General features: G+C 34.6%; 1 protein-coding gene across 4 annotated transcripts in view; it reads left to right on the top strand.

The window, feature by feature from the left end:
• Positions 1-26,848, top strand: part of CWF19L2 (CWF19 like cell cycle control factor 2) — a 124,751-nt gene that overhangs the window by 42,289 nt on the left and 55,614 nt on the right. For all 4 annotated transcript variants that reach the window (XM_058545300.1, XM_058545302.1, XM_058545301.1 and 1 more), the window contains 3 exons: positions 6,254-6,350; positions 8,205-8,297; positions 25,315-25,431. In XM_058545300.1, coding sequence (XP_058401283.1) covers positions 6,254-6,350; positions 8,205-8,297; positions 25,315-25,431 — 307 coding nt within the window. The remainder of the gene's footprint in view (positions 1-6,253; positions 6,351-8,204; positions 8,298-25,314; positions 25,432-26,848) is intronic.

Below are 26,848 nucleotides of genomic sequence, written 5' to 3' on the forward strand. Positions count from 1 at the left end.
TATCAAACTTAAGCTTGCTTATAAAATGGCTAATTTTCTGAATGACTGAGCTCAATAAGAAATCCTGTGTGCACTTGTGTCTGGATTATAGTAAGCATTTATTGCATTAACAGAGAAAGGTTTTGAGAAATATTGGGGAAACTACCCCTTTATCCGTTTTATCTTTATTCAGTTCTTTATTTTCTCAGTTGGCTGGTGTTGAGATAAAAGATGGATGACCTAGACGTAACTTTGTTGGAAAGAAAAACCTGGTCAGGCACTTAGGTATTTGACAGTGAAGAAAGGCAGAAAAAGCAGAAGAAAAAGCAGCCAGGAATTTTCTTACTTAGGAAGCTGGGCAATTTGAGAGGCAGACCCGGGAGCAAGCTGACTTCATGGGGAAATAATTGCACTGATACTCTTTAGAAAGGGCGTGAGCTGTGGTTCTTTAGTTTGTTTTGCATTATACCTATGTGTGAAAATTTAACTAATATTGATAATTTCCACATAAAGGACAGGAACAGTAAAATTTCAAAGCAGAGAATTTTCGAAAATTAATTGAATGGGAAAGAATGCAAGTTGAGAAAAATTGTGTTGATTACTAAGTCAAAATTTTTATAGAAATATGATTGGGTTGCCTGAAATTCAAATAAATTACATTTACAATACAATAAAAATGATGTGTACCTCAGAATTTAATTTGAAAAAAGTTACTGAAAAATATTTTCTATACAGGAAACTGCAACTAATGATATAAGCAGTACCTCACTCCACAGAAGCATATTGAAAGTAATAATGTTCTCCTGCTTACACGAGTGCACTGCTCCTACTGTTCATCGTAATTGGTTTTTAAAATGTAGACTGAAAGAACTTGAGGGGAACAAAAATATATTACTTTATAATGGTGCTTTACCTGAAATATTTCTTAGTTCGAGCACCAGAGTATTGCCTTTCCTTTCACCATTATGAGAATAAATGGAATAAATAAATAGAATTTCTGCAGAGATTAGCCTTTTTTTAAAAACTCAAATGCTATCAAAATATTTCTATTTTTTTGCCGGAAAGGAATTAAGTAAAAATAATTTCCATATATGATTGTTAGGTCAGCTTTTGATTTGGAAGTCCGTTTATATATTTTACTATTATTTGCTCAGAATGTATGTTGAAAACTCAGGTTAATTTCAGTAGAGTATGATGAAATCTAGGAATTCAGGGAAACTGTCACCAGCTACCTGCCCCAAGTTGCTTCAAGAGTTACTTAGGCTTAAAGAGTTGCTTGTTGCTTAGTTGCTTAAAAAAGAAAAGCCCTGTCAGCAGTTAGCAGTTTCTCCCAGTAATTGGGAATGCCTTAAAACAACTTTCCATACCTAGCACTTGTTTTTAAGTTATGCTTGCCTACAGGAACTAAGGCGGCACATTGAGACAAAACGTTTTCAGACAGGAAAACCACAGAACCGGCCCAAACCAAAAAGATCCAAGATAGCGATGGGGTGCCATGCGTATGAAGGGAGATGTGCGCAAGCCCCAAGATAAAGTTTCCTCTTTACATATTCACTCCCTACCCCAATAAAAGGCCCCGGCTTCCCCTGCTCGGGTAGCCATAGCTCTGTGAGATTACTCCTTATGGTCTCCCTTTTCTTTACTGCATGCCGCAGATAAAATTTCTGCTTTGTGTGATAGCTGCTTCTGGTGTAGTTTGATTTAACTCTCCAGGAAGGAGACTCACGTTTGGTCCGGTGACAAAACTAGTAATATCATAGATATATCCCTTATATTTGAGATTGACAGAGGTTTTTGCTATTTAAAAATTTTTTTCAAATCACTCCCCTTTGAGGGTTTAAAAAACAACTTTACTGAGGTGTAATTGACACATAGTAAACTGCGTGTATATATATGTATATGAAGTGTACAATTTGGTAAGTTTTGAAGTGTGTATATTTTAATGAAACCATCACTGCCCAGAGTTTCATAGTACCCTTTCATAATCCCTCTCTCCCACGTCTCTGCAGACCCTCCCAACCTCCGAGACATTCATCTTCTTTCTTTCATTATAGACTAGTTTGCATTTTCTAGAGTTTATTTATATAAATGGGATCATACGTTATGCACTCTTTTTTGGTCTGGCTTCTTTGACTCAGCGTAATTTGTTTTGAGCTTCATCCATGTTGTTGCATATAACAACAGTTCATTACCTGTTATTGATGCGTAGTATGCCATTGGTAGATATTCCACAATTTGTTTTTCCATTCACCTGTTGGTGGACATGTAGAATGTTTCCAGTTTTTGGCTATTATAAATAAAGCTTCTTTGAACATTCAGGTATAAGTCTTTGTATGGATGTATGCTTTCTTTTCTCTTGGGTAAATACCTAGGAAAGGAATGGTTAGATTATATGGTAACTGTATTTTGTATGTTTAAATTTTAAGAAATTGCCAAACTATTTTACCAAGTGGTTGTATCATTTTACATTACCACCAACAGTGTATGAGACTTCCAGTTCCTCTACATTCTTGCAGGAAGTTGGAATGGTCAGTCTTTTTAATTTTCGCTATTCTAGTGGATGTGTAACAATATTTCATTACAGTTTTAATTTGCATTCCCCTAATCACCGCTCATGTTGAGCATCTCTTCATGTGCTTCTTTGCCATCTGGATATCTTTCTGTAAAGTGCTTAGAATGTGTAGTGATTTTGCTTGTCTTATTTCTTTATTGGTAATCTGTATCTTTTTTTTCCCTGATAAATCAGGCTAGAGATTTATCAATTTCATTGATTGTCTTAACCAGCTTTTGGTTTCATTGAATTTCTTTGTTGTGTTTCTGTTTTTTGTTTATTTCCATTCTGATTTTTATTATTCCTTGTATTCTGCTTCCTTTGGGTTTAATATGCTCTTCTTTGTCTACTTTCTTAAGTTGAAGCTGAGATCATTGATTTGAGATCTTTCTTCTTTTCTAGTCTGAGTATTTAGTGCTATAAATTTCCCCCTAAGTAGTGCTTTAGCAGCATCCCACAAATCCTGATATGTTGTGTTTATATTTTTATTCAGTTCAAAAAATTTTTTAATCTCTCTCTGATTTTGTTCTTGACACATGGGTTATTTACAGGTATGCTGTTTAGTTTACAAATGGTTGAGGATTTTCCAGAGATCTTTGTTAATGATTTCTAATTTAATTTCATTGTGGTCAGAGAACATAGTTTGTATGACTTGAATCCCTTTAAGTGTGTTGAGACTTGTTTTATGACTCAGAATATGGACTATATTGGTAAATGTTTTGTATGCACTTGGAAAGAATGTGTATTCTGTTGTTGGTGGAGTATTCCATGAATGTCATTAGGTCATGTTAGTTGATAGTGTTATTCAAGTCTTCCATATCCTTGCTGATTTTCTGTTTACTTATTCTATCAAGTATTGAGAGTGGGTTCTTGAAATCTGCAATTGTCATTGTAGATTTGTCTGTTTCTGTTTGCAATTCTGTCAGTTTTTGCTTTATGTATTTTGAAGCTCTGTTATTAGATGTGTAAATGTTTAGGAATTCTTCTGCACTCTTGATGCATTGACCTCTTTTTCATATGAAATGACTTTCTTTGTCCCTGGTAATGTTTTTTGCTCTGTAATCTAATTTGTCTGACATTAAAGGAGCCACTTCAGCTTTCCACTTCAGCTTTCTTTTGACTAGTGTTAAAACATGATACATCTTTTTCCATCCTTTTATGTTTAACATATTTATGTCTTTATATTTATAGTGCATTTCTTCTAGTTGAGTTTTGCTTTTTTATTCATCTGACAATTTCTGCCTTTTAATTCAGGTGTTTAGACCATTTATATGTAATGTGATATAATTAAGTTCAAATCTGTAAAAAATCTGTTTTCTATTGGTCCTATCTGTTCTTTATTCTCTTTTTGCTCTTTATCTGGCTTCTTTTGGATTAATTGAGTATTTTTGTGGTTCTAGTTCTTTTTTTGTTTGTTTGTTATTTTAATGGTTTCTTGAGCTTTGATAGTATACATTTTTAACTTGTCTACCTTCAAGTGATATTATGCCACTCCTGTGTAAGAACTTTACAGTAATTTATTTACATTCTCCCCTCCTTTCTGTTAGTGTTGTCATGCATTTTACTTATACTTTGCATAAACCTCTCATATATTGTTCTTTTTGTTTAAATAGTTATCTTAAGGAGACTTAAGTAATAAGAAAAATGTATTATATATTTATTTGCCCTTGTAGTCATCATTTCTGTTGCTCCTTCTTTTGTGTTGATCCACGTTTCAGTCTGGTGTGATTTTTCTTCTGCCTGAAGGCCTTTCTTTAAAATTCTTTCAGCTTTTTATGTCTGAAAAAGTCTTCATTTTACTTTTGTTTTTGAAAGATATTTTCACTTGATATAGAATTCTAGGTTGACAATTTAAAGGACTTTAAAGATGTTGTTGCTCTCGTTTTGCTTGCATTGTTTTTGATAAGAAATCTGCTGTCGTACTTATCTTTGTTTCTATGTGCATAAAATATCTTTTTCTCCACCCTATGGCAGCTTTAAAAATGTTCTCTCTATCACTAGTTTTGAGCAATTTGATTATGATGTGCTTTGGTGTAGTTTTTTTCATGTAGCTTTTTTTGTACTTGGGATTCCTTGAGCTGCTTGGATATGTAAGTTTTTTAGTTTTCATCAAATTTGGAGACTTTTGGCTTATGTTTCCTCTGTCTCCCATTCCTTTCTTTCGGGAACTCCAATGACATGGATAGTAGGGTATTTAAGGTTGTCTTACAGCTCTTGGATGCTCTTTTTCGTTTTTTAAAATTCCTTTTTCTCTGCTTCATTTTGCATAGTTTCTAATGCTTCAAGTTTACTTACATTTTTCATTTGCAGTCTGATTTCCCATTAATCTTATCCAATGTATTTTTAATCTCAGACATTGTGATTTTCCTCTTTAGAAATTCAATTCTGATCTATTTTATATCTTAGTTGTCTCTAACTTTTTGAACATATGGAATACAGTTATAGTAATAACTTTTAATGCCCTTGTCTGCTATTTCTTGCATCTGTGTCAGTTCTGGGTTGATTTTGACTGATAGCTTTTTCTCCTAATTATGGGTCTTATTTTTCTACATCTTTGCTTGTCTGGTAATCTTTGATTGTGTAGTAGATATTATGAATTTTACTTTGTTGAGTGCTGGATATTTTTACATTCCTATAAATATTCTTGAGCTTTGTCCTGAGACACAGTTAAGTTAATTGGAAACTGTTTGATCCTTTGGACTCTTGCTTTTAACATTTGTTAGGTGGGCCCAGAGCAGCATTTAGTCTGGGGCTAAATTATTTCCCACTAATAAAGCAAGACCATTAATACTATACCCAGTGCTTTCTGAATTATGAGTTTTCCTAGTCTAGTTAGTGGGACCAGGCACTATTCCCAGGAGTGCTGAATACTGTTCCTCTAACTGTTTGGGATAGTTCCTTCCCTGACTATGAGTAGTTGCTTGCTGAATACTCAAGGGGAACTCTCTGCAGTTCTCTGGGATTCTCTCACTGTGCAGCTCTCTCGTTTTTAGCTGCCTTGGAGTTCTTGGACTCAGCTATGTCTCCTTCACTAAGGAGTCCTTCAGGCTCTGCCTGGGTTCACCCTCCCTGCACTGTAGTCTTGAATCGTCCTTAAGGTAATAAACTGGGGCATTTTCTATGTGCCAGGAATCTGACATTGGCTGGAAATTCTCTTTTCTTTTGGGAAACTTCCATAGTATAAGTTTGGCATGTGATCTTAGTTGTAAATTAGTTTGTGTTGTCTAATTCTGGGTTGACTTTGCAAAAGAGCATGTGATCGTTGTTTTTATTCTTTGAGTGCAGTTAAATATGTCATTTCCTGGTTACAGTTTCTTAGATTATCAATAACTTATCACATTGAATGAGAAGAGTTTCCCCAGATATCTAGAATTATGGCCTGATTCTAGTGTTTTTATTTATTTATGTTTGTTTTCTTTTTAGAATGAGTATGTGAATATTAAATAATGAAAAATAGTTGAATGATATTATTTACCTAATTGTTACTGGGACTTTGGTCAGTTATTATTATAACTACTGTAGGCCATCATGGCATTGTAACAGAGAACCTTAAACTATTGATTTATGGTGGAACTTGAAGGTTTTTTTTTTTTTTTATTGGAATCATGATCTGGTGGTGCTGAGGGCTTTGTTGAGATCAATTAAAGTAACATTTGAGTCTTGATGTTGTTCCTTGCATTATACCTATATTTCATATGCTGTTAATCTGACCTGTTCAAACAGAAGTAGTCCAGAGGATGAGGCTATCCACATCCTGAGTGTTGATGAGAAGAACAAGTTGGGAGCTAAGATTATCAAGGCAGAAATGATGGGAAATATGGTAAGATTTATAAGTTGTTCTTTTGGAGAATAGTAATTAAATATTTAACTTCTTACGATTAATTTTGGAAGTTCTTTAGCAGTGTGGATGTAGCACATTTTGAAAATAACTGCTGCATATTGATTCTTTAAAGAAATTCTTGAACACTTCTAAAAACAGTACTATGCCTACTTCTAAATAATTTATCTACTTTTTTGGTTTTTTTGTGAGGAAGATTGGCCCTGAGCTAACATCCGTGCCCATATTCATCTGCTTTATATGGGATGCCACCACAGCATGGCTTGACAAGCGGTGCATTGGTGCACGCCCGGGATCCAAACCTGCGAACCCTGGGCTGCCGAAGCAGAGTACACGCACTTAACCACTACCCCACTGGGCCAGCCCCTAAGTTATCTACTTTTTCTGACAGATTTCTGAAATTTAAGAACCTAGGAAACTAAATGCTTCTTTTTTACTTTTGCTATTTGCTTTATGCTTACATTTCTAGCTTATTGAGCATATTTGAGGGAGATAAATATGTCTTCTTTCCCTTTTTTAGTCATATATTATTAAGAATGTTGATTACTTTCTTAAATTCCCTTACTTAGGAACCTAAAAAATGAGCTCCTAAAAAGGATGGTTAATTCACTTTTTCAAATTTTAAAGCAGTGTGTTTGTGCCTGATAATGTGTTAGAGGTTTGTATAGGTTAGCTCATTTAATTCCCATAATATTGTTGTGATTTAAGACTGGTTTACCTCAGAATTGACTCGAAATAAGGAGGATTTGGTAAAAACTGCAGCTACCTATCTATTTATTTATTTATTATCTTGTCACATTCATGTTATACATGTCACGTTGCACATGGTAGAGTGGTAAAGCCGGACAGCTTTCCGTGTCTTGACAGAATAGATTCCCTTATGGTCATACGTATGTACTTATCTCAAACCCAAATATAAGTGATCTTTAAGTAGTCTTCTGTTTTGGTATACCATCAGTATAACACTCTTCAGTAGAACAAAAGGTGGCCAAACAAGATACTTCTGTTTTTATTAGTTCGTATGTCTAATAAAAGGCATGTCTTGGATATGCTGCTCTCCCTCTTTGAATCTGGTCTTTGGTAACCATAAACTTCAACTCAGAACTTCGGCCCAGAGATTGGTAAGAGAGACAAACCAACAACAACAATAACAATAGCAAGAAAATAATGTTTGAGTTTTGAAAGCACAAAAGAATGAGTTAAAATAGTGAAAGAGAGGTCACCAAGTTAGGAGGTTACCTTATGTTAAAAGAAGTGTTCCTGTGCTCATGGAACCATTTCAGTGGAGAATGCTTTTCTTTGCTTGTTGTATAAATCTATTTATTTAATTTATTTCTTTGTGATTTATTGCCTTATATGTCACTTGTTTTATATGAATTCCTATTGACTTCCTAGAGTAAAAATGAAATATATTCAGAATTTTTATCTCAATTACTTATCAGTAATAAGGTAATATTTTACATGTTGTGATGACTTCCTTGTTATAAATAACTGAAATTTTGAGTATTGGAAGTTTATAATATCTAAGGAATTATAAAAATGTCATTCTTAAGGTTATGTATTTCCTCCATCTCCCTATCTCCCCTAAAATATATGTCCTTGTAATTATTTACCTTCAAAGCATAAACAAATGCCACAGGTATTTGAGAAGTTTGTAACTGAGATAAGTTCATTAAAAAGTAATACACTAGGCTGTGAGTTGGTAACTGAATTTACGTGATGGCTGCATGGGTGTTTGCTATGCTATTTTCCTTTCTGTTGTATAAGTTTGAAATATTCTGCAATGAAGAATTAAACTATATATCACACCTATTTTTCTTGCTTTTCTTTTTGAAGGAATTAGCTGAACAACTTAAAGCCCAACTTGAAAAGGCAAATAAATTTACAGAAACTAAAACACAGATATCATCGAAAAAATCTGGGGTAGAGGTAAGTAATAAAACTTTGTTTGTAGGTATACAATTGCCTAATATAATATTACTACTTGGAAGTGGTAGTATTTTAATATGAAATGTATCTGTATCTGTGTGGTATGTATATTTGTGTGCTTGTTTGTTTGCTTGTTTTTTAAAACTTATTTTCATATGTATTCTCTTATGTTCCACCAGTGTATCCTGATGGAAAAAAGCTTAGGCCAAGGAAGCCTGGTTTTATTCTGAACTCTGTCATTTACTGACTGTTTGACCTTGTACTAGTCAAACTGCTCCTTAAATTCTTCCCCTGCAGAATGAGAGACTTGAGTTTGCATCCATTTCATATAAAATAAATTATTTTGTTCCATGATTCATTCATCCATGTATTAAAGCAGATAAAAACACCTGCTTACGTGGAGTTTCACTTGGGTAGAGAGAGAGAGACAATAAATGATAAAAATAAATTATACAGCATATTAGAAAGTTATACATCGTGTGACAAGGTAGTGGGGATCTTGAGTGCCAGATGTGCTGGTGACTTGGGGTACACAGGCGAATTCTCACTGAAAAAGTGACATTGATGCAAAGACTTGAAGTAAGTGAAGCAGGAATCTGTGTATCTGAGTGACGCTTTGGACGTGAGGAACAGAGAATTTAAAGGTCCAAAGATGGGAACATGTTTATGTGTAGAAAGAAGAGCAAGGAGACCAGTGTTGCTGGAGTGGAATGAATGAGAGAGAGCGAAATAGGAGATCCAGGTTGGAGAGACTATGGGGGGCCAATTCATGTTAAACTTGAAAGTCAGAGTAAGGAAGTAGCCTCTTATCTGGGCAAGAAGAAAAGCTGTTAAAGGATTTGGAGCAGAAAATATATTTTGACAGGACCATCCATGGCTACTTTGTTAAGAATAAATTGAAGGAGAGTAAGGGCAGAAGCTGGAGTCTAGTTAAACTTTTGCAATAATGCACACAAGAAATGATAGTGGCTTTGATCAAGATAGTAGCTGAGAAGATGGTTAGAAGTGATTAGATTTTGTATATGTATAAATGTTTTCTGTATATATTTTGAGAAGAGAGCTGACAGGATTTTTATGATGTTTTAGGTGGGAGAGGGATATGAGATAAAGAGAGGAGGCAACTCCAAAGTTTTTAGCCTGAGCAGCTGGAAGAATAGAGTGGCCATTATTTGAGATGTGGAGGAAAGAGGAGGAGTAGGTTTTCAGGTGAAGATTAGGAGTTCTATTTTTGATATATTGAGTTTGGGTGTCTTTTAGATGTGGAACAAGCGGAGATGTTAAGTAGGCAGGCAGATATAGTTGGGCGTTAGGAGAAGCCTTGGCTGGAGATAGAAATTGGGGACTTATTAACATATAGATGGTATTTAAATCCACAGTACTGCATGAAGTCACCATGAGAGTAAATGTAGATAGAAAAAGTTGAAGGGCTGAGTTGGGTGCATTACAGTGTTGAGAGGTTTATGATGAGGTTTATAACAGATTTTAAAAGACTGTTCTCAAAGATTGGTTTACATAATTTAATGTCAGTATGAGAGGAGATGAGAATGTATGAAGTCAAGTTCCATAGAATTTTCTTAAAGCTAACATTATTAATGACTTAGATAATAGTATAGAGAGTATGTTTATGAAATTGGCTGTTTTTACTAAGTTGCGCTAGCTAATGTTTTAAAAACGTGGATAATTTAGAATTTGCACAGATTAAGGAATTGAGAACGAGAAACTACAAGTAGGATTAAAAAGGAGGAACTAAAAGAGGATAGCTAAAACTAGGTGTACTTGACAGTCCGTCTTGTACACTTCTGCCAAATTTATTTTCTCGAGTGTCCTTGTGGTCATAATACTTTTGTACTCTGGAATGTTTATGTGGTTTCTTAGTACTAACTATATTAAATACTGCATCTTCCTACAGTATAGCCTTCCACAGTATAGCCCCATTTTCCAGCCTTACCTCCAAGGCTCTCTTACACATAACCTACATGTCTCTTTGATATTTACACATGCTGTTAATTGTGTGTGTCAGCTATCACCCTCTTGAGACTTGTCTACTTTTCAGTTTGTCTTTATCTCCTTCATAAAGCCTTTTTTCTAATCCTTTCCTACAGTTGTAATTTTTTCCTCTTTTGAAATTTCAAAGGTCTTTAAAGTATTCTCAGTGGAATTTATCTTTTCAAATTATATATATTTATATTCTTGTCATCCCCCTCTAATCTATACCTCTCTCTTTCCTGACACTTGTCGCTTTATATGAAAGGGTTCTAAAGCTGTGTCTGGATTTCAGGGGATTCTTGAAATTGAAAGCAATTCAACTGAAAAAAAATTGAAGCAGATCTTATGGTAAATAACATTTCCTCTACTGTTTTAAGGATATTGTAGAGTAATTGACAGACTATATCTCATCCCTTGAGCATATAACTCTAAACTATTACTGATGTCTTTATGATTTTTATCTCCTCCTGACTTTTGAGTGTTGGACCTTATAACTCAGTGGAGTAGAATTCAAAGTTGTATTCCAAGTAGTATACAAAGTAAAATTTCTATTCTTGAGCCTCTTTTGGAAACTGTATAGCCCTTTGAATCTTCAAATACAAAGGTTTTTGTTCTAAGGATTCTTTGACCAGAAAGAAAAATTTTCATCTTCTCTGCAGAGATGGGACACTTGCACATTTAGTTCAAGCTTTACCAGGTGTATACGTAAAACAAACTTCTGCAATAATTCTGAAAGAATTCTCTCCTGCCATTAAAGTCGTTTATTCCATCAGGGCTAGACCTTTGACTTATCTGGCTTTCAAAGTAGTTTTGTTAAGAAATGAGAGTAGAAAACAAAGTTGTTTACTACAACACAGAAATGTGCTGACTTGTTAGAGGAAAATCTTGAAATACTTCTGATAGAAATTTTGCCCTTTCAGAGAAAAGAAAATCTCATTTGTAGAACAGTTGAACAGGGAGGAATGCTTTCATTTCTTGGCTTTTTTGTTAGAAATGTTAGGTTGTATGAACAAGGTAAATCTCTAGATTCAACGATCTATGAATATCATTTTGGCTTTAGTGAAAAACCATCAGCACTTGTAGTTATTGGTTTGCTTCTTTCTCTTCCCTTTTAGAGGGTGAATTATTTAGTATTTAGGGCAAGGGCTGTTTCTTTCAGTTCATATCTAGTGCCCAGGGTAATTCTTGGCACATTGTAGACAGCCAAGAAATACTTGAAATATTTGTTGTATGAACGTCTTCAATTTATTTTCTTCTCTATAGTTTTATAAATCTTAAAAATGATCCAAGAACTTCGAAATCCTGTATCTGGCCTTCCCACGAGTGTAGCTTCCTTATTTAAACAATAACCCAACTACATAGTATCTCTGTGTAACTTGTACTTGGACACTGAGTGATGAGAGCCATTGAGTTTTGGAAGATTGCCAGTTCTATATGAGAAAAAAATCTAATCTTAATTCTTTAATATGTTAGATCCTAAGCTGCCCATTTATAACTTCTACTTGTTAATAGTACTTCAATGGAATCATATCAGGAACACATTTAATCTAAGGGAATTCAGCTCTAAGCTTTTTTTTTTTTTGGACAGTGTAGGAAATTCAGCTCACTATTTGCAGTAAATAATGAAATAGGCACTGCATGATGGTACAGTGGCTTTAAAGTTTAGTTCACACTGCTGGCAAAAAAGAGAAATACATTATTAAAGCGGACAGCTTTGTAGGGAAGGTTTTCATAGACATTCTCTTGAAAGAAATTGGGGAATTAACTGAAGGCCTTAGAGGGCCATAGAGAAACATTAACTAATAATTAAAGACTCATCTGTGGCAGTTTGTACATAAAGTCAGATACTTAACTCATGATTTTAAAGTATTTCCAATAGTTTGACCATACTTGATTATTGCCCTAACGCTATCTTTTGAATCTGACTCTTAGATACATTGTAAGTTCACTGTATTACCATTGCTGTGATTCCAAGAATATGTGTACATCTAGACTGTTTTTCTGTGTTTTAGCATACCAGTTTCTACAACTGATCCCCATAAAAATAGTAAAACAGAAAAAAAAATTAATTACAAGATTAAAAAACTATCGTGTTGATGATCTGCCTTTCATTTTTAAGCAGTGAGGTTTGACCTTTATTCAACAAATACTGTTCACTTCCTTCTTTATAGAAGCACTTGCCTTCTCAATTTTCTAAATCAAATATTTTAAATCTGAAATAAACGTTATTGTAGCTTTGCATTTATTCCACTATTTAGCACGTTATATTACCATAAGTATACTTTAGTTGATAGTATAGCCTTTCCTGATACAAGGTAGGTGCACAAAAATGTTATCTCTTTTTAGTCATTTAGCTAGTTTCTTCCTCAGCCAAGCAAAATAGGTCAGTGGAGTTATAGTTTGTATACAGTTCAGCCTATTTTTTTACCCTCCCTAAAGTATCCCTTATTTCTGTGCTCTACAGTTAGAAATAGTATCTTATGTGTAACTATAGGGTTCATTTCTTTAAATAGACTATTGCTAAAGAGCAAACATTTTAAGCTAAATTAAAGCAAAATAGTTTCGTAGATGATATAGAAATGTGAACACATTTTATAGTAGTATATAGAATCTTATATCTGTTCACTTTTCTCGCATGTCACATTGAGTCCATCATGAAATAGTGTCAGTTGTACCTGCTAAATATTTCTTTCTTTTTTTTTTTTTTTTAATTTTTATTTATTTATTTATTTTTCCCCAAAGCCCCAGTAGATAGTTGTATGTCATAGTTGCACATCCTTCTAGTTGCTGTATGTGGGACGCGGCCCCAGCATGGCCGGAGAAGCGGTGCGTCGGTGCCCACCCGGGATCCGAACCCGGGCCGCCAGCAGCGGAGCGCACGCACTTAACCGCCAAGCCACAGGGCCGGCCCTGCTAAATATTTCTTAAATTTGCTGTTTGCTTTTCTTATCTACTATGCTAAGATGACCATCATTTCTTCCTCAGCATCATCTGGCCCTCTGGAGTAGCTGCTTTCCTTCCTGCCTCAGTACCTTTGCACAAAGTCTTTGCTTAGAATATTCTTCTTTCCCACTTTTTTCTTAGCTGCCTTCTGTTCTTACTTGAGACCTTAATTCAGGCATCATATTTTCCTTTGGAAAACATTCTGTCTGGAAGGAGAACATATAAATAAGATTAATTATACAAATAGATAATTACAGCTTTGATGGTGCTCCAAAGGAAAAGTATGAACATGAGAGTGTAGTGAAGAGGGCCGAATGCAATCTGGGCATCCAGAGAATGTTTTGAGGCTATAGCCATTATTTTTGGATCTTATCATTTTTGTAACTTTGCCAAAGGAAAAGCTATTCTCTTTATGACTGCTATCTGTAAGACTTATGGCACTGTCATATGGCACTGACATATGGCACTGTCATTGTGGCACTTTTCTGTGCCACAGAAAAAGTCTTTAACATGGCTGCTGAGTATTATCCTAGGTGGGAGAGATGACCCATAGGCATCAATCATTGAATAGGAAACACCCACTAGTATGACTATAGGGCATATTTTATTCATTCTGGGGCAGTTTTTTTTTTTGATTGTTTAGTGAAGAGTATTCTCCTAAGTGTAATCATTTAGAGAAGCTTGTAATTATTTGGGGTAGTTGTGATTGTATATTTATTAAGTTGAATTTTGAGGTGAAAAAACATTTTGTGGATTGTCTCAAATTTTGAACCACGGCTCTCCAACAGATATTGAAGCCATAACTAGTTGGTTTCCATGGAGAGGGAAGAATGACCCAGCAGCCTCCACCAATTTGCCTCTATCCCCCCAAGTTTTTTTTTTTTTTCCCATTAGCTTTTTTCTTACTAAGTCTACTATCATCAGCATTTCATTTCTTTTTTGGTTGTATAATTAAATTTAAGGGAAAAATGAAATGTTACTCCATATATATGGGAAATAGTGAGTCCTTATAGTATTCAATAGCATTTGAGTCTTTTATGTTCTCTTGAAGGGTTTGATTCTTATATGTTGTCTTTCCAAATTTTTTAGGGGGGAAGTGCAAGGATGATGTCACATATTTATACTGTATATTTGCAATTTAAGGGGAAAACATTTTAATTGAAACAAATCAACCCCAAAGTAAGTTTTATCCTTGTATATATTTAAAAATTACTTTAACCCTATTGTAGAATGCATAACAAGTTGTTGAAGATAGTTATAAGAAGTCAAATTTAATTAGTTTTTAGAAAAGCTAAAAATGTAGTTTTCATTTTTTTGGTACATAATAAGTATGCAGGTACCAAGCAGGTTCTGACTAGAATAATTGTAGTTGACAGTTGCTAATAAAGATTTGTGAGGAAGAGAAAATAAAATCAGTTGAGTAAAACTGAATACCACCAAATCCCAAAAAAACAAAAGAAGGCAAAAACACTTGAAATTATATCACAATGAACCATAGAAAAAATTTGTGGTTTTTGTTATGTTCCTATCTACCCAGAAGTGCTAAGGAAATCGTCTGTATGTGATTCTTTAAGTCTAAAAATAATGTTATAAATTATGGTTTGGTTTAGAAATTCTTGCCATCTGAGCATTATAGGATATGTTTAATAAAGAATTATTACATTAAGAAAACCAATTTGCTTTTACTTCCTTTAATAATATCTTATTTTTTACTTAGGCTCTATTTCTAAATTTATTTCATTGAATTTCAAGACAATGATATTAATTGACATCTATAGTAATACTACCCCTGTTACCATTATTATTACTAATAGATGATTTTTTTTGGAGGCATACTGTGTGCCAAGACTTGTTTTAAGCACTTTATATAAATTTATTTAATTCTTGTTAAAATTCTATGAGGCTATTTATCTTCATTTTTTGAATAAATTAAGTGCAGAATGAACTGAGTCTCAATTAAGTTTTAATTTGATGGCAAGAAATAAGGTTAGGTGTGTGTGTGTAATTTAAAATTATTAAGATAAATAAAAATTATTCAAAATAATTGCTTTGACTTAGATTGATAAGATAATGTTTGAAATATAAAAAGAAAATCTTGCCTAGATGTTAAAACCAATTTTATATGCAACAGTTATGCAAGCTCTAAACACAAAAATTTAAGTTGTCTAGAAATGCTCACATAATTTAATAGAAAAATTTCTGTTAAAGTGATTTTATATATGGGCTTGAAAAAATAAAGTGTGTTTTTCTTTATTTATCCATTCTTAGATGACTTCTAATTATAATATATATTCTTTGTAGAAATGTGGAAAATGCAAGAAAACCATAAAGGGGAAAATAAAAATCCTCCCGCATCCTACCGTTCAGGGATAACTCTCTGATAAATATTTTAAAAGTATTTCTCTCCAGATTCTCTTCATTCTTTTCTTCTTTCCTTCCTCCTTTCCTTCCTTCCTAATGATATGTTAAATATTTTTGCACAGTTAACAGAACAAAGCAAAAAAGAAATCCACATTCTCTTTATTTTTTTGATATTTCCCTCAAGCCTCTGTCCATTATAAATATGTAAACACATGCATAATTTTACATAATTGTAATCTTTTTTTTTGTTTTTTCCTACTTATTCTATCAGCAGCATTTTTCCATGCTACACAGTATTTATCATTAAATGAAATTGTAATCATATCAGTGTATTCAGTGTCCCAATAATATAGTTTCTAGAATTTGTTTGAGGAAAGGAGACTGAAGAAATTCAGAATGACCTATTTTTCCTGCAGATTTGCTTGCAAACAACAACAACAACAATAAAAACTCTTACTTTCATTTCTTCAGCAGTTACTCGAAACTATCACCATTCTCCCCACATTCCCTGCTTTATTCTTAGTAATCACTTTGCTTCCTACCTCACTGGGCAAATAGAGATTGTAAGTTTGAATGTTTTCGGGGAATGTCTACGATCCAGGAACGGATGGTTAGGAATGTTTGAAATTTCTGTCTATTCTCCCTGAAATTAATCTTTCTGCATCTCTCATCTGGTAGTGGGAGCAGCGTTCTCATTTCCTTTAGGGCCAAGTTCTTCACCAGTGCTCTTAATCGCATTCCTTTTCCGTCCCCTGGAACCATTTCCCGCCGGTTATCTCTTCTCTTGTGTGGAGTTTTCAATTGCTTTCTCTCTGTTGGCCCCTTTTTCATTACTTGCAAATATGCTTAAGTCTCTGTGTTCTTAAAACAAACAAAAAAACAACTTTCTTTTCCCTGAACAACTTTACCATCCTCTTCTGGCAAGTCAATAGGAAAGGGTGATCCAGGCAGGGCAGCATGGGTAAGGGTGCAAAGGTGAGGGCGAGATTGTATGTTTAAAGATGGTATGTTGTTGTGAGTGGTTATAGAGTAAGCTATGAGTGAGGGTATGGAAAGATGAGATTGGATAGGTAGACAAGGATCAAATCTCTATTCTCATCCTGACTATATCTCCCAGTTTCATGGTTTCAGTTGACTTCTTTTTGTGAATTTGAATCTCAAATCTTTAACTCTAGCTCTGAACTCTATGCCAGGCTCTAAACTAGTATTTTCAGTTGTCTGCTAGACTTTTATGGGTGTACCATAACTTCAGAATTTATAAAACCATCCCCTTAATATATAATTTCTCTTCTCTTCATTGCATGATCATCCCTCTGTTTTTCTGAGTTAAAAACCGTGGAAATGTCCTTAATTCCTTTTTCTGGCAGCATATTCAAATTGTCACCAAGTAGTGTTGTTTTACCTTGCCTTCCTTCCTGTACATATCTCATCCTTTTAATTTCTGCAGTCACTGCCCTAGTTCAATGCCTCATCATCTCTTGCTTAGAGTATTACAATGATATCCCAAGTGATCTTCTTGCCACTATTCCTTTACTCACCAAAGTGTCCTTTATTTTTTTTTTTTATAATTTTATTTATTTATTTCCCCAAAGCCCCAGTAGATAGTTGTATGTCATAGCTGCACATCCCTCCAGCCGCTGCATGTGGGACGCGGCCCCAGCATGGCCGGAGAAGTGGTGCTTCGGTGCGCGCCCAGGATCTGAACCCCAGGCCGCCAGCAGCGGAGCGTGCGCACCCAACCGCTAAGCCACGGGGCCGGCCCCAAAGTGTCCTTTAAATTGCCATCAGAATCTAAATGCGATTGTGGTATAGTTGAAAGAATTGTGGTATAGTTGAAGAACTCTGGATTTGGGGAGTTAGAACCTCAGGTCGCGTGTCACCTTTTTTACTCCTTTAGCTAAGTTATTTATCTTGAGACAAGATCCATTAAAATATTATTGAGAACTTTGAAATGTAATATAAATTTAAAAATTTTCTAAAACACGAATATACCTTTGCTTAGAAATCTTTAAACACTACTGGATCTTTGTGCTTTTGTTTTGTGCTTTTCCCTTTACTTCTAAGCCCTTTAGCCTTCCATCTTTGTTTCTGAAGACCCAGTTCAGTTGTATCCAAGAATGAATCCATTTCTCCATCCCTTCTGATCCAGTACTACTTGATTTATACTTTATCTTAATAGTCTAATGAAGTTTATATAAACCCCGATTTCTTTCTTCTCCCCCCGGCCATTTTGTTTATGATTCCTTACAACTAGAACCATATCTTTTTCATCTTTTTAGACACATTCATGCTATTGGATTATATAGTGATTAAAGTAATTCTGAGTGTTATAAGTTTATTGATCAAATGGAATGAAATAGAATATTAAAAAAAATGAAAAGTCTGCAGTATTTTTGATTTACTGTTTATAACAATTATGGACATACCTTTTCAGATTGCCCACAGTTTCATCCAAAGCCAGATAGCCTCAAAATTTATTAAACCAACAGTTATAATTTGGCTTTGTTGTTGAGTCCTTAATAAGATACTCAATCATTCTCAGTCAAAAGATGGGCAAATTTTCATTTAGGTGAAAGAAATTTTCCATAACTGAAAAACAGATCACCAGTTATAAGAGCATTGTTAACTTACTTTTTGTTTTCAAAAAGTGACAGTGTTTACTGAAAAGTCATTTTTACTAACTCATTTTATGAGAGAAATGGAGTAATACAACTAGCGTGTAATGGAAATAGCATGGGATTTTGAAGCCAAAGATCTAGAATTAGGGCTGGAATTTCATCATTTATTGTATGTGATCCTTAGTATCTTCATTAGTAAAATGTGGCTTAATAATGCCTATGTTACAAGGTTACTAAAATAAAATGAAGTATATTTTACAACTTTATAAAATTATATCAATATTAATTTCTATATGAAAAAGTTGTCTTGGTTTGTTTTTAAATAGGAAAAATATAAGGCAGTTTTTAGATTTCATTGCTATTGTTGATATAGGAAATATAACATTTGTGGTCCTTAAATTTATCTATTTTATAACTGGTAAAATAACTAAAAATTTTTTCACATCTAAAAGAATTCTATTATTCTAGTGTGAAAAAAATTCCAAAATGTCAGTCAACATTTAAAAAATTTCTGAATCTTCTCCTCTCCTCTCTTCCCTCCCCACCCCATACAGCAAATGCTGCAAGGAACCTGGTTAAAAATATAAAGTTATATTCTCATAGCTAGCTTCATATTTAAGGATTACAAAGAAGCAATGATGAACGAAGGAAAGGAGACTGAAGAATTGAATTGGCTTTTCATATTATGTTAGAGCCAGATATTACACTGGCTTTAGAAAATATCTGCTTAACATAATTAAAATCAGTAGCAGTTAAACATGTCCTCAAATAATCCACTTTTGAAATTGTGAAATGAACTATAGTCTAGTCTTAAATATTACTCATAAATTTTTTAGTAGTGATCCTTTATATTAGTATTAAATTTTCTTAAGCTTATACATGTTAGTATCTATTCTGTCAGCAGCGTTATGAGTGCGAGATTAGGCAGGTCATGACTATACCAATTTGACAAGAAATAAAACTGAGGCTAAAATAAATATGTGCCTTTATTCTAATTCTGGAGCATGCTCTAGAAGAATTCCAGGATTGACAGGTTGGCTTGAAGAACTTAAAAGATGTGGTCATGAAATATATTTTCAGTTTGTGTCTGAGTTATCTCTTATCTTCTGAATCTCAGTACTGATACAGAGTTTGCACAGTCATCTCTACACCCTAAAGAGTTTGGAAATTATTGAGCAACATTTCTGAGTGCTATGAATAGAGAGGTACATTAGTGCTTTGAGGCCTTCACTCTATAAAAACATAGCAGTCACAGACAAAATATAAAAAGAGAAAATTGGAAGAGATGTAACATGGCTCCAAAATAAAGCTGCACTTCTCTGTGGATGGGAAACTGAACAGAAACATGAAACAATAAGGAGCTGGAGCTTGCAGGGATCCAACTCCAAAAATAGGCAGAGCGGCTGAGAATTGAGCTCATCTGAGATGATGGCAATTAAAAGGTCCCCGCACAGCTTCTCTCTGCCTGACCCGGGTTTGAAGGTTTGTGTGAGGGGTCTGGAAAAGGCTTTGAGTACTTAGATCTGTAGCTCATAGGAAATTGTTTATGATGGAAGGTGTAGAGAAAGCAGACATAGCCATGCAGCCATTATTTGGACTCTGTGAAATATCCCCAGTATCACAGTTTGAGATATTGTAAGAAGTGGGAATCCTGGGGGATTGAGTGGAGACAGTGTCAAAGCTACTGATTAGTGAAGGGAAGAGTAGGCGGAGAGATGGGAGGGAAGGAAAAAAAACTCCCACTTAAGATAAGCTTGCACACCAGCATACCAGAAAACATTAGTTTTCCCTCAGATAGATGATAAAATGTAATTGGGGTATAAACATTCATTGCCAGTAAATTTAAAATGGTAGTGCAGTCTTAAAATGATTTTAAGGGGCCAGACCAGTGGCGCACCAGTTAAGTGCGTGCGCTCCGCTTTGGCGGCCCAGCGTTCACTGGTTCTGATCCCAGGCACGCACCGACTCACTGCTTGTCAAGCTATGCTATGGTGGCGTCCCATATAAAGTAGAGGAAGATGGGCACGGATGTTAGCCCAGGGCCAATCTTCCTCAGCAAAAAAGAGGGGGATTGGCATTGGATGTTAGCTCAGGGCTGATCTTCCTCACAAAAAAAAAAAAAAAACGATTTTAAAATTGAATATGTTTAGTAGCTTCAGTTATGAGGACAGCATAATATTCATAAGAAGAAAATGATATTAAGAAACAAAACCAGGCAAAAGTGAAACAATAATAGGTAGATATGAAGAAGAAACAATATTCTAGGAATTTTGGAGATGAGATGGGATAAATCCTAGATAGGACTCAGTCAAATAAATAAAGAATTAGTTAAATGAAAGGTAACTAAAAATTATAGCTAAAACTTATTGATGACTTTATACCTAGGCATTGTTCTAAATACTTTACATGTATTAATTTATTTGATCCTGAAAAACACTTTATTATTTTGTTTGTTTTATAAATGAAGTAATTAAACAACTTGCAAGGTTGTATAATGAGGCAGGATTGGAACATGGGCATTCTGACTCTAGAGTCAAAACAAGCACGCTGTACTGCCTGTGGCATTAGCCGATAACCCAGCACAGCAGAGGTGAGAGAAAATGTATCAAAGAGTAGGAATGAGATATGAAGGCTAGATAAAAGCTGAAGTTACTGAAATAGAAAACCAAAAATAAGTAGAAATGATCAAAAAAACCAAGAGTTCATTCACTGCAAAAAACTAATAAAATAGGTAAGCCTCTAGGAAGGCTGATCAAGGGGAAAAAATAGAAAGAAGACACAAATAAACAGTGTTAAGAATTGAAAAAAGGAGGCATAACTAAGGCTTCTATGAGTCCATCTGGTGCCGTTGTGGGATTAGAAAAATGTGCCTCTTTGAGCAGATGAAGTCCTGTAAATACCTTTGTACGAGTTAAAAAATAGCCTTGAACCAGGATACGCATGTCAGTGAATATAATGTAGTTTGGTGTTCAGTCTACTTGCTGCCTTGGTTGGGTCCTTGTGTGTAGTGAACAACCTGCTGTCTGTGGACATAATTAGAGGTACAGTAGAGATTGTTCAAAACTCATGAAAATATTAAGAACAATGATAACTGCTTGTTTGTTGAAATTTTAAAATATAAAAATGGAAACAGATGTTATATGTCCTTCAATGATGGCAAACTTGCAGAATACCAACTGGTGGGAAAATTTGATCTAGTAGAAGAGTTTTCCTTTATTTTCAAAATGCTAGAAAAAGCTTTCAAACAAGCATTTAGAATTTTTAATACTAGCTTTGGATCAAAGCAATGTATGCTTTTTGCTTCTCTTTTCTTTTTAATCAATGTGTTACGTACAAATAGTGCTGAAAGGCCTATATCAAAGGATAACAGTGTCTTGAGCCCTTTCCAGACCTTACCGCAATCCTGGAGGCAGCCAGTTTTAGTTCTTAGCTGTTCCTCTGGCTTTTACTTCTATATTTCTAAACAAAGTTATCTCTTGATTCTGTAAATAGACACTGCTAAGCCAAATTATATTATGACTACCTTTCTTTTATGTAGAAGATTTTGTTCTTAATTGTCATTAATATTTGCTTCATTTTTTTTGTTTGTTTGCTCTATTTTCTTCGCTAGATCTTCTCTTACTTCCAACAGGCTGTTAAAATATATGCCAGTTCAGTCAACAAAGAAGCTGAGCTCTGTTTGGATTCCCCCTTCCTGCACTTGAACCTGTAAAGTGCCTCTTGGTAGAAAGCTGTGGCAATCCTAGGGCTCATCTTGCTTGTTTCCCTTCTCTCAGGGATCACAGTCCTTTACTGCCTGGCGTCCACTGTCTGAAAATGGTGGTTTCATGAATTTTGCCGTGTTATCTAGTTTTTTTAACAGTGGCAGGTTATATCTGGTTTTTGTTATAGCTGTTATGGCCGACAGTGGAAGTCAAGCATGTTTCAACAAAATAAAAGAGCACTGGATCCCATTCTCTTACCCTAGCTATTACCACGAGGATCTGTTTGTAATACTATCAAACAATTGCAAGGTTTTATCTTGCTTGTTCTAAGGTAGTAAAAAGAATCATTGTGTCAGCTGAAGAATAATATAGATCAAAAGTTTGCAGACTTTTTCTCTAGAGACCAAATAGTAATGTTTTAGACTTTGCGGGCTGTCCAGTCTGTGTCACAAGTACTCAACTACACAACTTTCATGCTGTTGTAGCATGAAAGCAGTCATAGATAGTACATAAATGAGTGTGGCTGTGTTCCAATAAAACTGTATTTATGGACACTAACATTATAATTGCATATAATTTTCATTTGTCATAAGATCTTATTCTTTTGATTTCCCGCCAACCATTTAATAGTGTAAAAACCATTCTTAGCCCCTTGGCCAGGCAGCAGGCTGGATTTGGCTTATGGGCCATAGTTTGTTCATCCTGATATAGATTCTTAAGTAAGCTCCGTATTCTGTATTAATGTGGTAGCAAATATGGAACTTAATATTTCTGGTGTTCTCAATATTTCTGTCTTGGGTACCCAAAGTGGGAAAACTTAGTGTCCTTTGTGTTGGCATGTGTGAGGAACAGAAAGTAGAAGAGCAGGGAGAAGAGGAAAGTAGAAGGGACAGTGGGTCAGCTTTGAGAGTATAATTAATATGTCTGAGGCACCAACTTGTTAATTCCATTTATCAGGCATTTCTTGAGACCCGCTGTTTTTTGACACTGTGCCAGATACTATAGATACCAAGTAATGTATAGCTTGGTCTTTGGCCTAGAAAAGTAGCAAAGGCAGATAATTGTAAGTAGACAAATAGTTACTGAAAGGATTATGGTCTAGTAATATAAATATGCTTAAAATTGTTTAGGAAGTAAAATCTACAGTAAGTTTACAAAAATTATGAAGAGCTAGAAAAAAAGTGAGTTTTAAGGCCTTGCATACTATGTTAAGGTGCTTGGCCTTGATTCCACTATCTAGTACAGTGTTTGTCAGACTGTCGTGTAGAATCAGACTGATTGTTTTTTCTTTTCAGTTTTCCAGTCCATCATGGACTAATAGTTTCATAAAACACAATAAAAATGGTAGAAAAATGAAATAAGAATATAAAACACAGGTCTAAATTTTTATTTAGATTGAACCAACATAAAAGTACTCTTTAAGATTGCTATAAAAATTTATAAACACTCAATTTTTGTATTTAACTCGTCACAGACTGGTAACAAATATTTCATGGCTGGTAATTCTCAGACTGGCACTGGTCTGTGGGCCGTGCTTAGAATGGTATTCATCTCCTAGGTGATATGGGGTCTCTGCAGATTTTTTAGCAAAGAATGGCATAATTATATTTGTGTACAACATAATGAATTTTTTGGCCGTATGAGTGATAATTAGGTTTTAGACTGGAAGATGGAAACCAAGGAACCCTGGAATCATCAGCATTTGAAGGGTGGCTCGAAATGGAGAAGTGAAATTGACTTTCTTTATAATGATAATTCATGTAGAGAATAAATTTCGCTGTAGGCTATAAGCTTCTTGTAGGCAGGGACTGTATTTCTTTTAGTTACTACGTAAGGTAGGCACTTTGAAAACTATTTAATGCATGAATGAATGAATGGGTCAGAGAGGTAAGACAGAACCAGAAAAGAGTAGGGTGTTTAAAATTGGAATAAGAAGAGTTTCAGGCTGAGGATACAGAATCAAATGCTTTCAAATCAAGGAAGACGATGGTTGATAAGTATTTATTAGATTTAGTAATTTGAAAGTCCTTAGAGAGATCAGCTTTAGCAGTGTAATAAACTTAGAAGCTAGATTATAACGTGTTGCCCATTTCTATTATCCACTAAGAGAAAGAGTAGAGATACCCTTTAAAATGTAACACTTCATTAATTAATGTTAGTTATTTAATTGAAGAAGAAAAGTAGTGATAATATCTTTACTATTCACTTAATATTATGTGTGAATGTAAGATCAATAATTGGTATATATATTTTTCTTCCATTTCAACAGGGGAACTAAAATCTCTATAAAATGGAATTGAAATTGATTTTTAATAATTGATTCTGATTTGAGAATAAAATTGAAATGTGAATAATTTGCTTGGTCTTATTTCAAATTGATTTTTATAAAATAGTTATCTTTTATATTTTTTAAATTATTTATTTATTTATTATTTTTTTTGTGAGGAAGATCAGCCCTGAGCTAACATCCATGCCAATCCTCCTGTTTTTTGCTGAGGAAGACCAGCCCTGGGCTAACATCTATTGCCAATCCTCCTCCTTTTTTTCCCCAAAGCCCCAGTAGATAGTTGTATGTCACAGTTGCACATCCTCCTAGTTGCTGTATGTGGGACGCCGCCTCAGCATGGCCGGAGAAGCTGTGCATCAGTGCGCACCCGGGATCCGAACCCAGGCCGCCAGTAGCAGAGCGTGCGCACTTAACCGCTAAGCCACGGGGCTGGCCCCTAAAGTAGTAATCTAATATTCTTTATGTGATTTTTTATTAGAACCTTTCCAATAACGTTCTGTTTTCATCATAGAATAAAGTTTACTCTTATTCTCTATCGTACCAGGCATGTATTTGGCTAAAAGTTTGTAGGGAAAACATTATGGATTGAAAGTGTGTGGGATATAACTTTTCTGAAGAGTTGTAAGTGAAAAGCATTTGAGGGCTCTTAATGCAAAGAATAGAAGTTGTGTGGAGTGTCATTATAGTAGCTAATTTAACAGGTTTTGTCATTTAGTTGCTTTATTTCTTATAATCAAATTTTAGTAGGATCTTTAAATTGAAGAGAGATCCATTAAACATGACATCTGCTGCATAAGTGATGGGCATTCTCATACAATGCCTGTGGTAATATTGGTACTTGGTCATCTTTTAATATTGTCCAGATGAAAACTTTTTTTGAAGTTTGCTTCTATGATTACTTTTCTTAAAAAAATAATAAAATAAGCTTTGGATATTTTTTCCCTGAAAAGATTATGATCATTTTACATCATAGTGGGTAATGAAAGTCCAGGAGACTTAAGGTAATCCATAATATTATGTGAAAGCTAGAATCTTTTTTACGCTTTTTTTTGTTATTAAATATAACCATTCAACACTGTCACAATAATTTCAAAAGTTATCTCTAAATCTTTGCATAGAATGAAGACCAGCAAGAAGTGATCCTTGTCAGAACAGATCAGTCTGGAAGAGTATGGCCTGTGAACACACCAGGAAAGCCTCTGGAACCTAAAGGAGGAAGAAGGAAGAGACAGATGGTATGTTTAACATATGTCTTTGTTTATTAATTCAAAATGTGTTTTTTCCCCTTGGAGCTTTCTTTGCATCAGACTACTTCAATATATTATCTGAAATGTAGCTTTATAATGCAAACATTAGAAAGTAGTAAATATGTTATTACTTTTACTCCTAATTATATCCTTTTGCCTTTTACAGTATGAAATCCAGTTCAACTACGATTTTCAAATAACAGAACATTGAATGTTTAAGGCAATTTTCATTTTAGTGTACATTTCTTTGACATTGTTTCTAGCTGCTTTTTGCGTATTTACCATAGTTCTTAGGGAAACCTTGGTCTCCCAGACCTGTTATCTATGTTAGCTAATTTGAGACCTGGTGATGGGGTATCTAAATACAGTAATATCTTAATTATGTAGTTGCTGTGACCCTTTATAAAACCTAATGTTCTTTTCTATCTTCCAGCTCTAGCAATTAGTTTTTAGCACTACCTTGAGGCTCTTGAGATGGCAAAAACAAAGTAGTCAGTTTTCCCAAGTTAGATATTTTGTTTTAAATTTGAAAGATCGTACAAGTGGTAATTGGGTCCACAAAAGATTTGTTCATTTAGAATTTTTCTGTCAAATGTTTGTCATTTGCCTGTTGAGTGCCTGTGCTGCTAGAGATAGTATATAATTCATTCAGCAAACAGAATTGGGATAGATACTTCTTCTAATGAAATGGGAGGAATTAGGGGTTTGGAGGGGAGATGTGGCAGGAGAATAGTAAGGGTTTGAATTATATGACATGACGGAGCTGGCTAGGGATCCATAGATGCATTGCCAGATGACATCGAGGACTCTTCGAGTTGTCTACTACCGAGCAACTTGGTATGGGAGTAAAGAGGGCAGACACATTCATTCAGGATTGAGGTTTGCTTTTTAAGTATAATGAAAGGATAAGAGGGCCCGAAATTAAGGGTCTGGAGGCAGGGAGTAGTTGAAGTCATAGAATATGAGATTTAAGCTAGTGAAGATAGGAATAGTAATGTTGGGTAAAAATAATTGGGAACATGTTTCCAAAGATCTCAAAGAAGTAAAGAGCAGGTTTTATTTGGATAAGGGAATATGAGAACAGTATTGGGGAGATTTGATTTGGGAGGAAATAAATAGCATTTTTCTTTTCCACACGTAGGTATGGAACCAACTGATAGGGGAACTCAGGATTGATTTAGATGAGAATCAGAATATCAGCTTTGTTTCTGATAGAGCTGTTTGAAGTGCATTTGCCTAATACTTCACTTCTGTTTTCGATATGCTTACTTGAACCAGCTGATAGGGGAACTCAGGATTGATTTAGATGAGAATCAAAATATCAGCTTTGTTTCTGATAGAGCTGTTTGAAGTGCATTTGCCTAATACTTCACTTCTGTTTTCGATATGCTTACTTGAACACTGG

The sequence above is a fragment of the Diceros bicornis genome, chromosome 7, assembly GCF_020826845.1.
Source record: "Diceros bicornis minor isolate mBicDic1 chromosome 7, mDicBic1.mat.cur, whole genome shotgun sequence".
Classification (NCBI taxonomy): domain Eukaryota; kingdom Metazoa; phylum Chordata; class Mammalia; order Perissodactyla; family Rhinocerotidae; genus Diceros; species Diceros bicornis.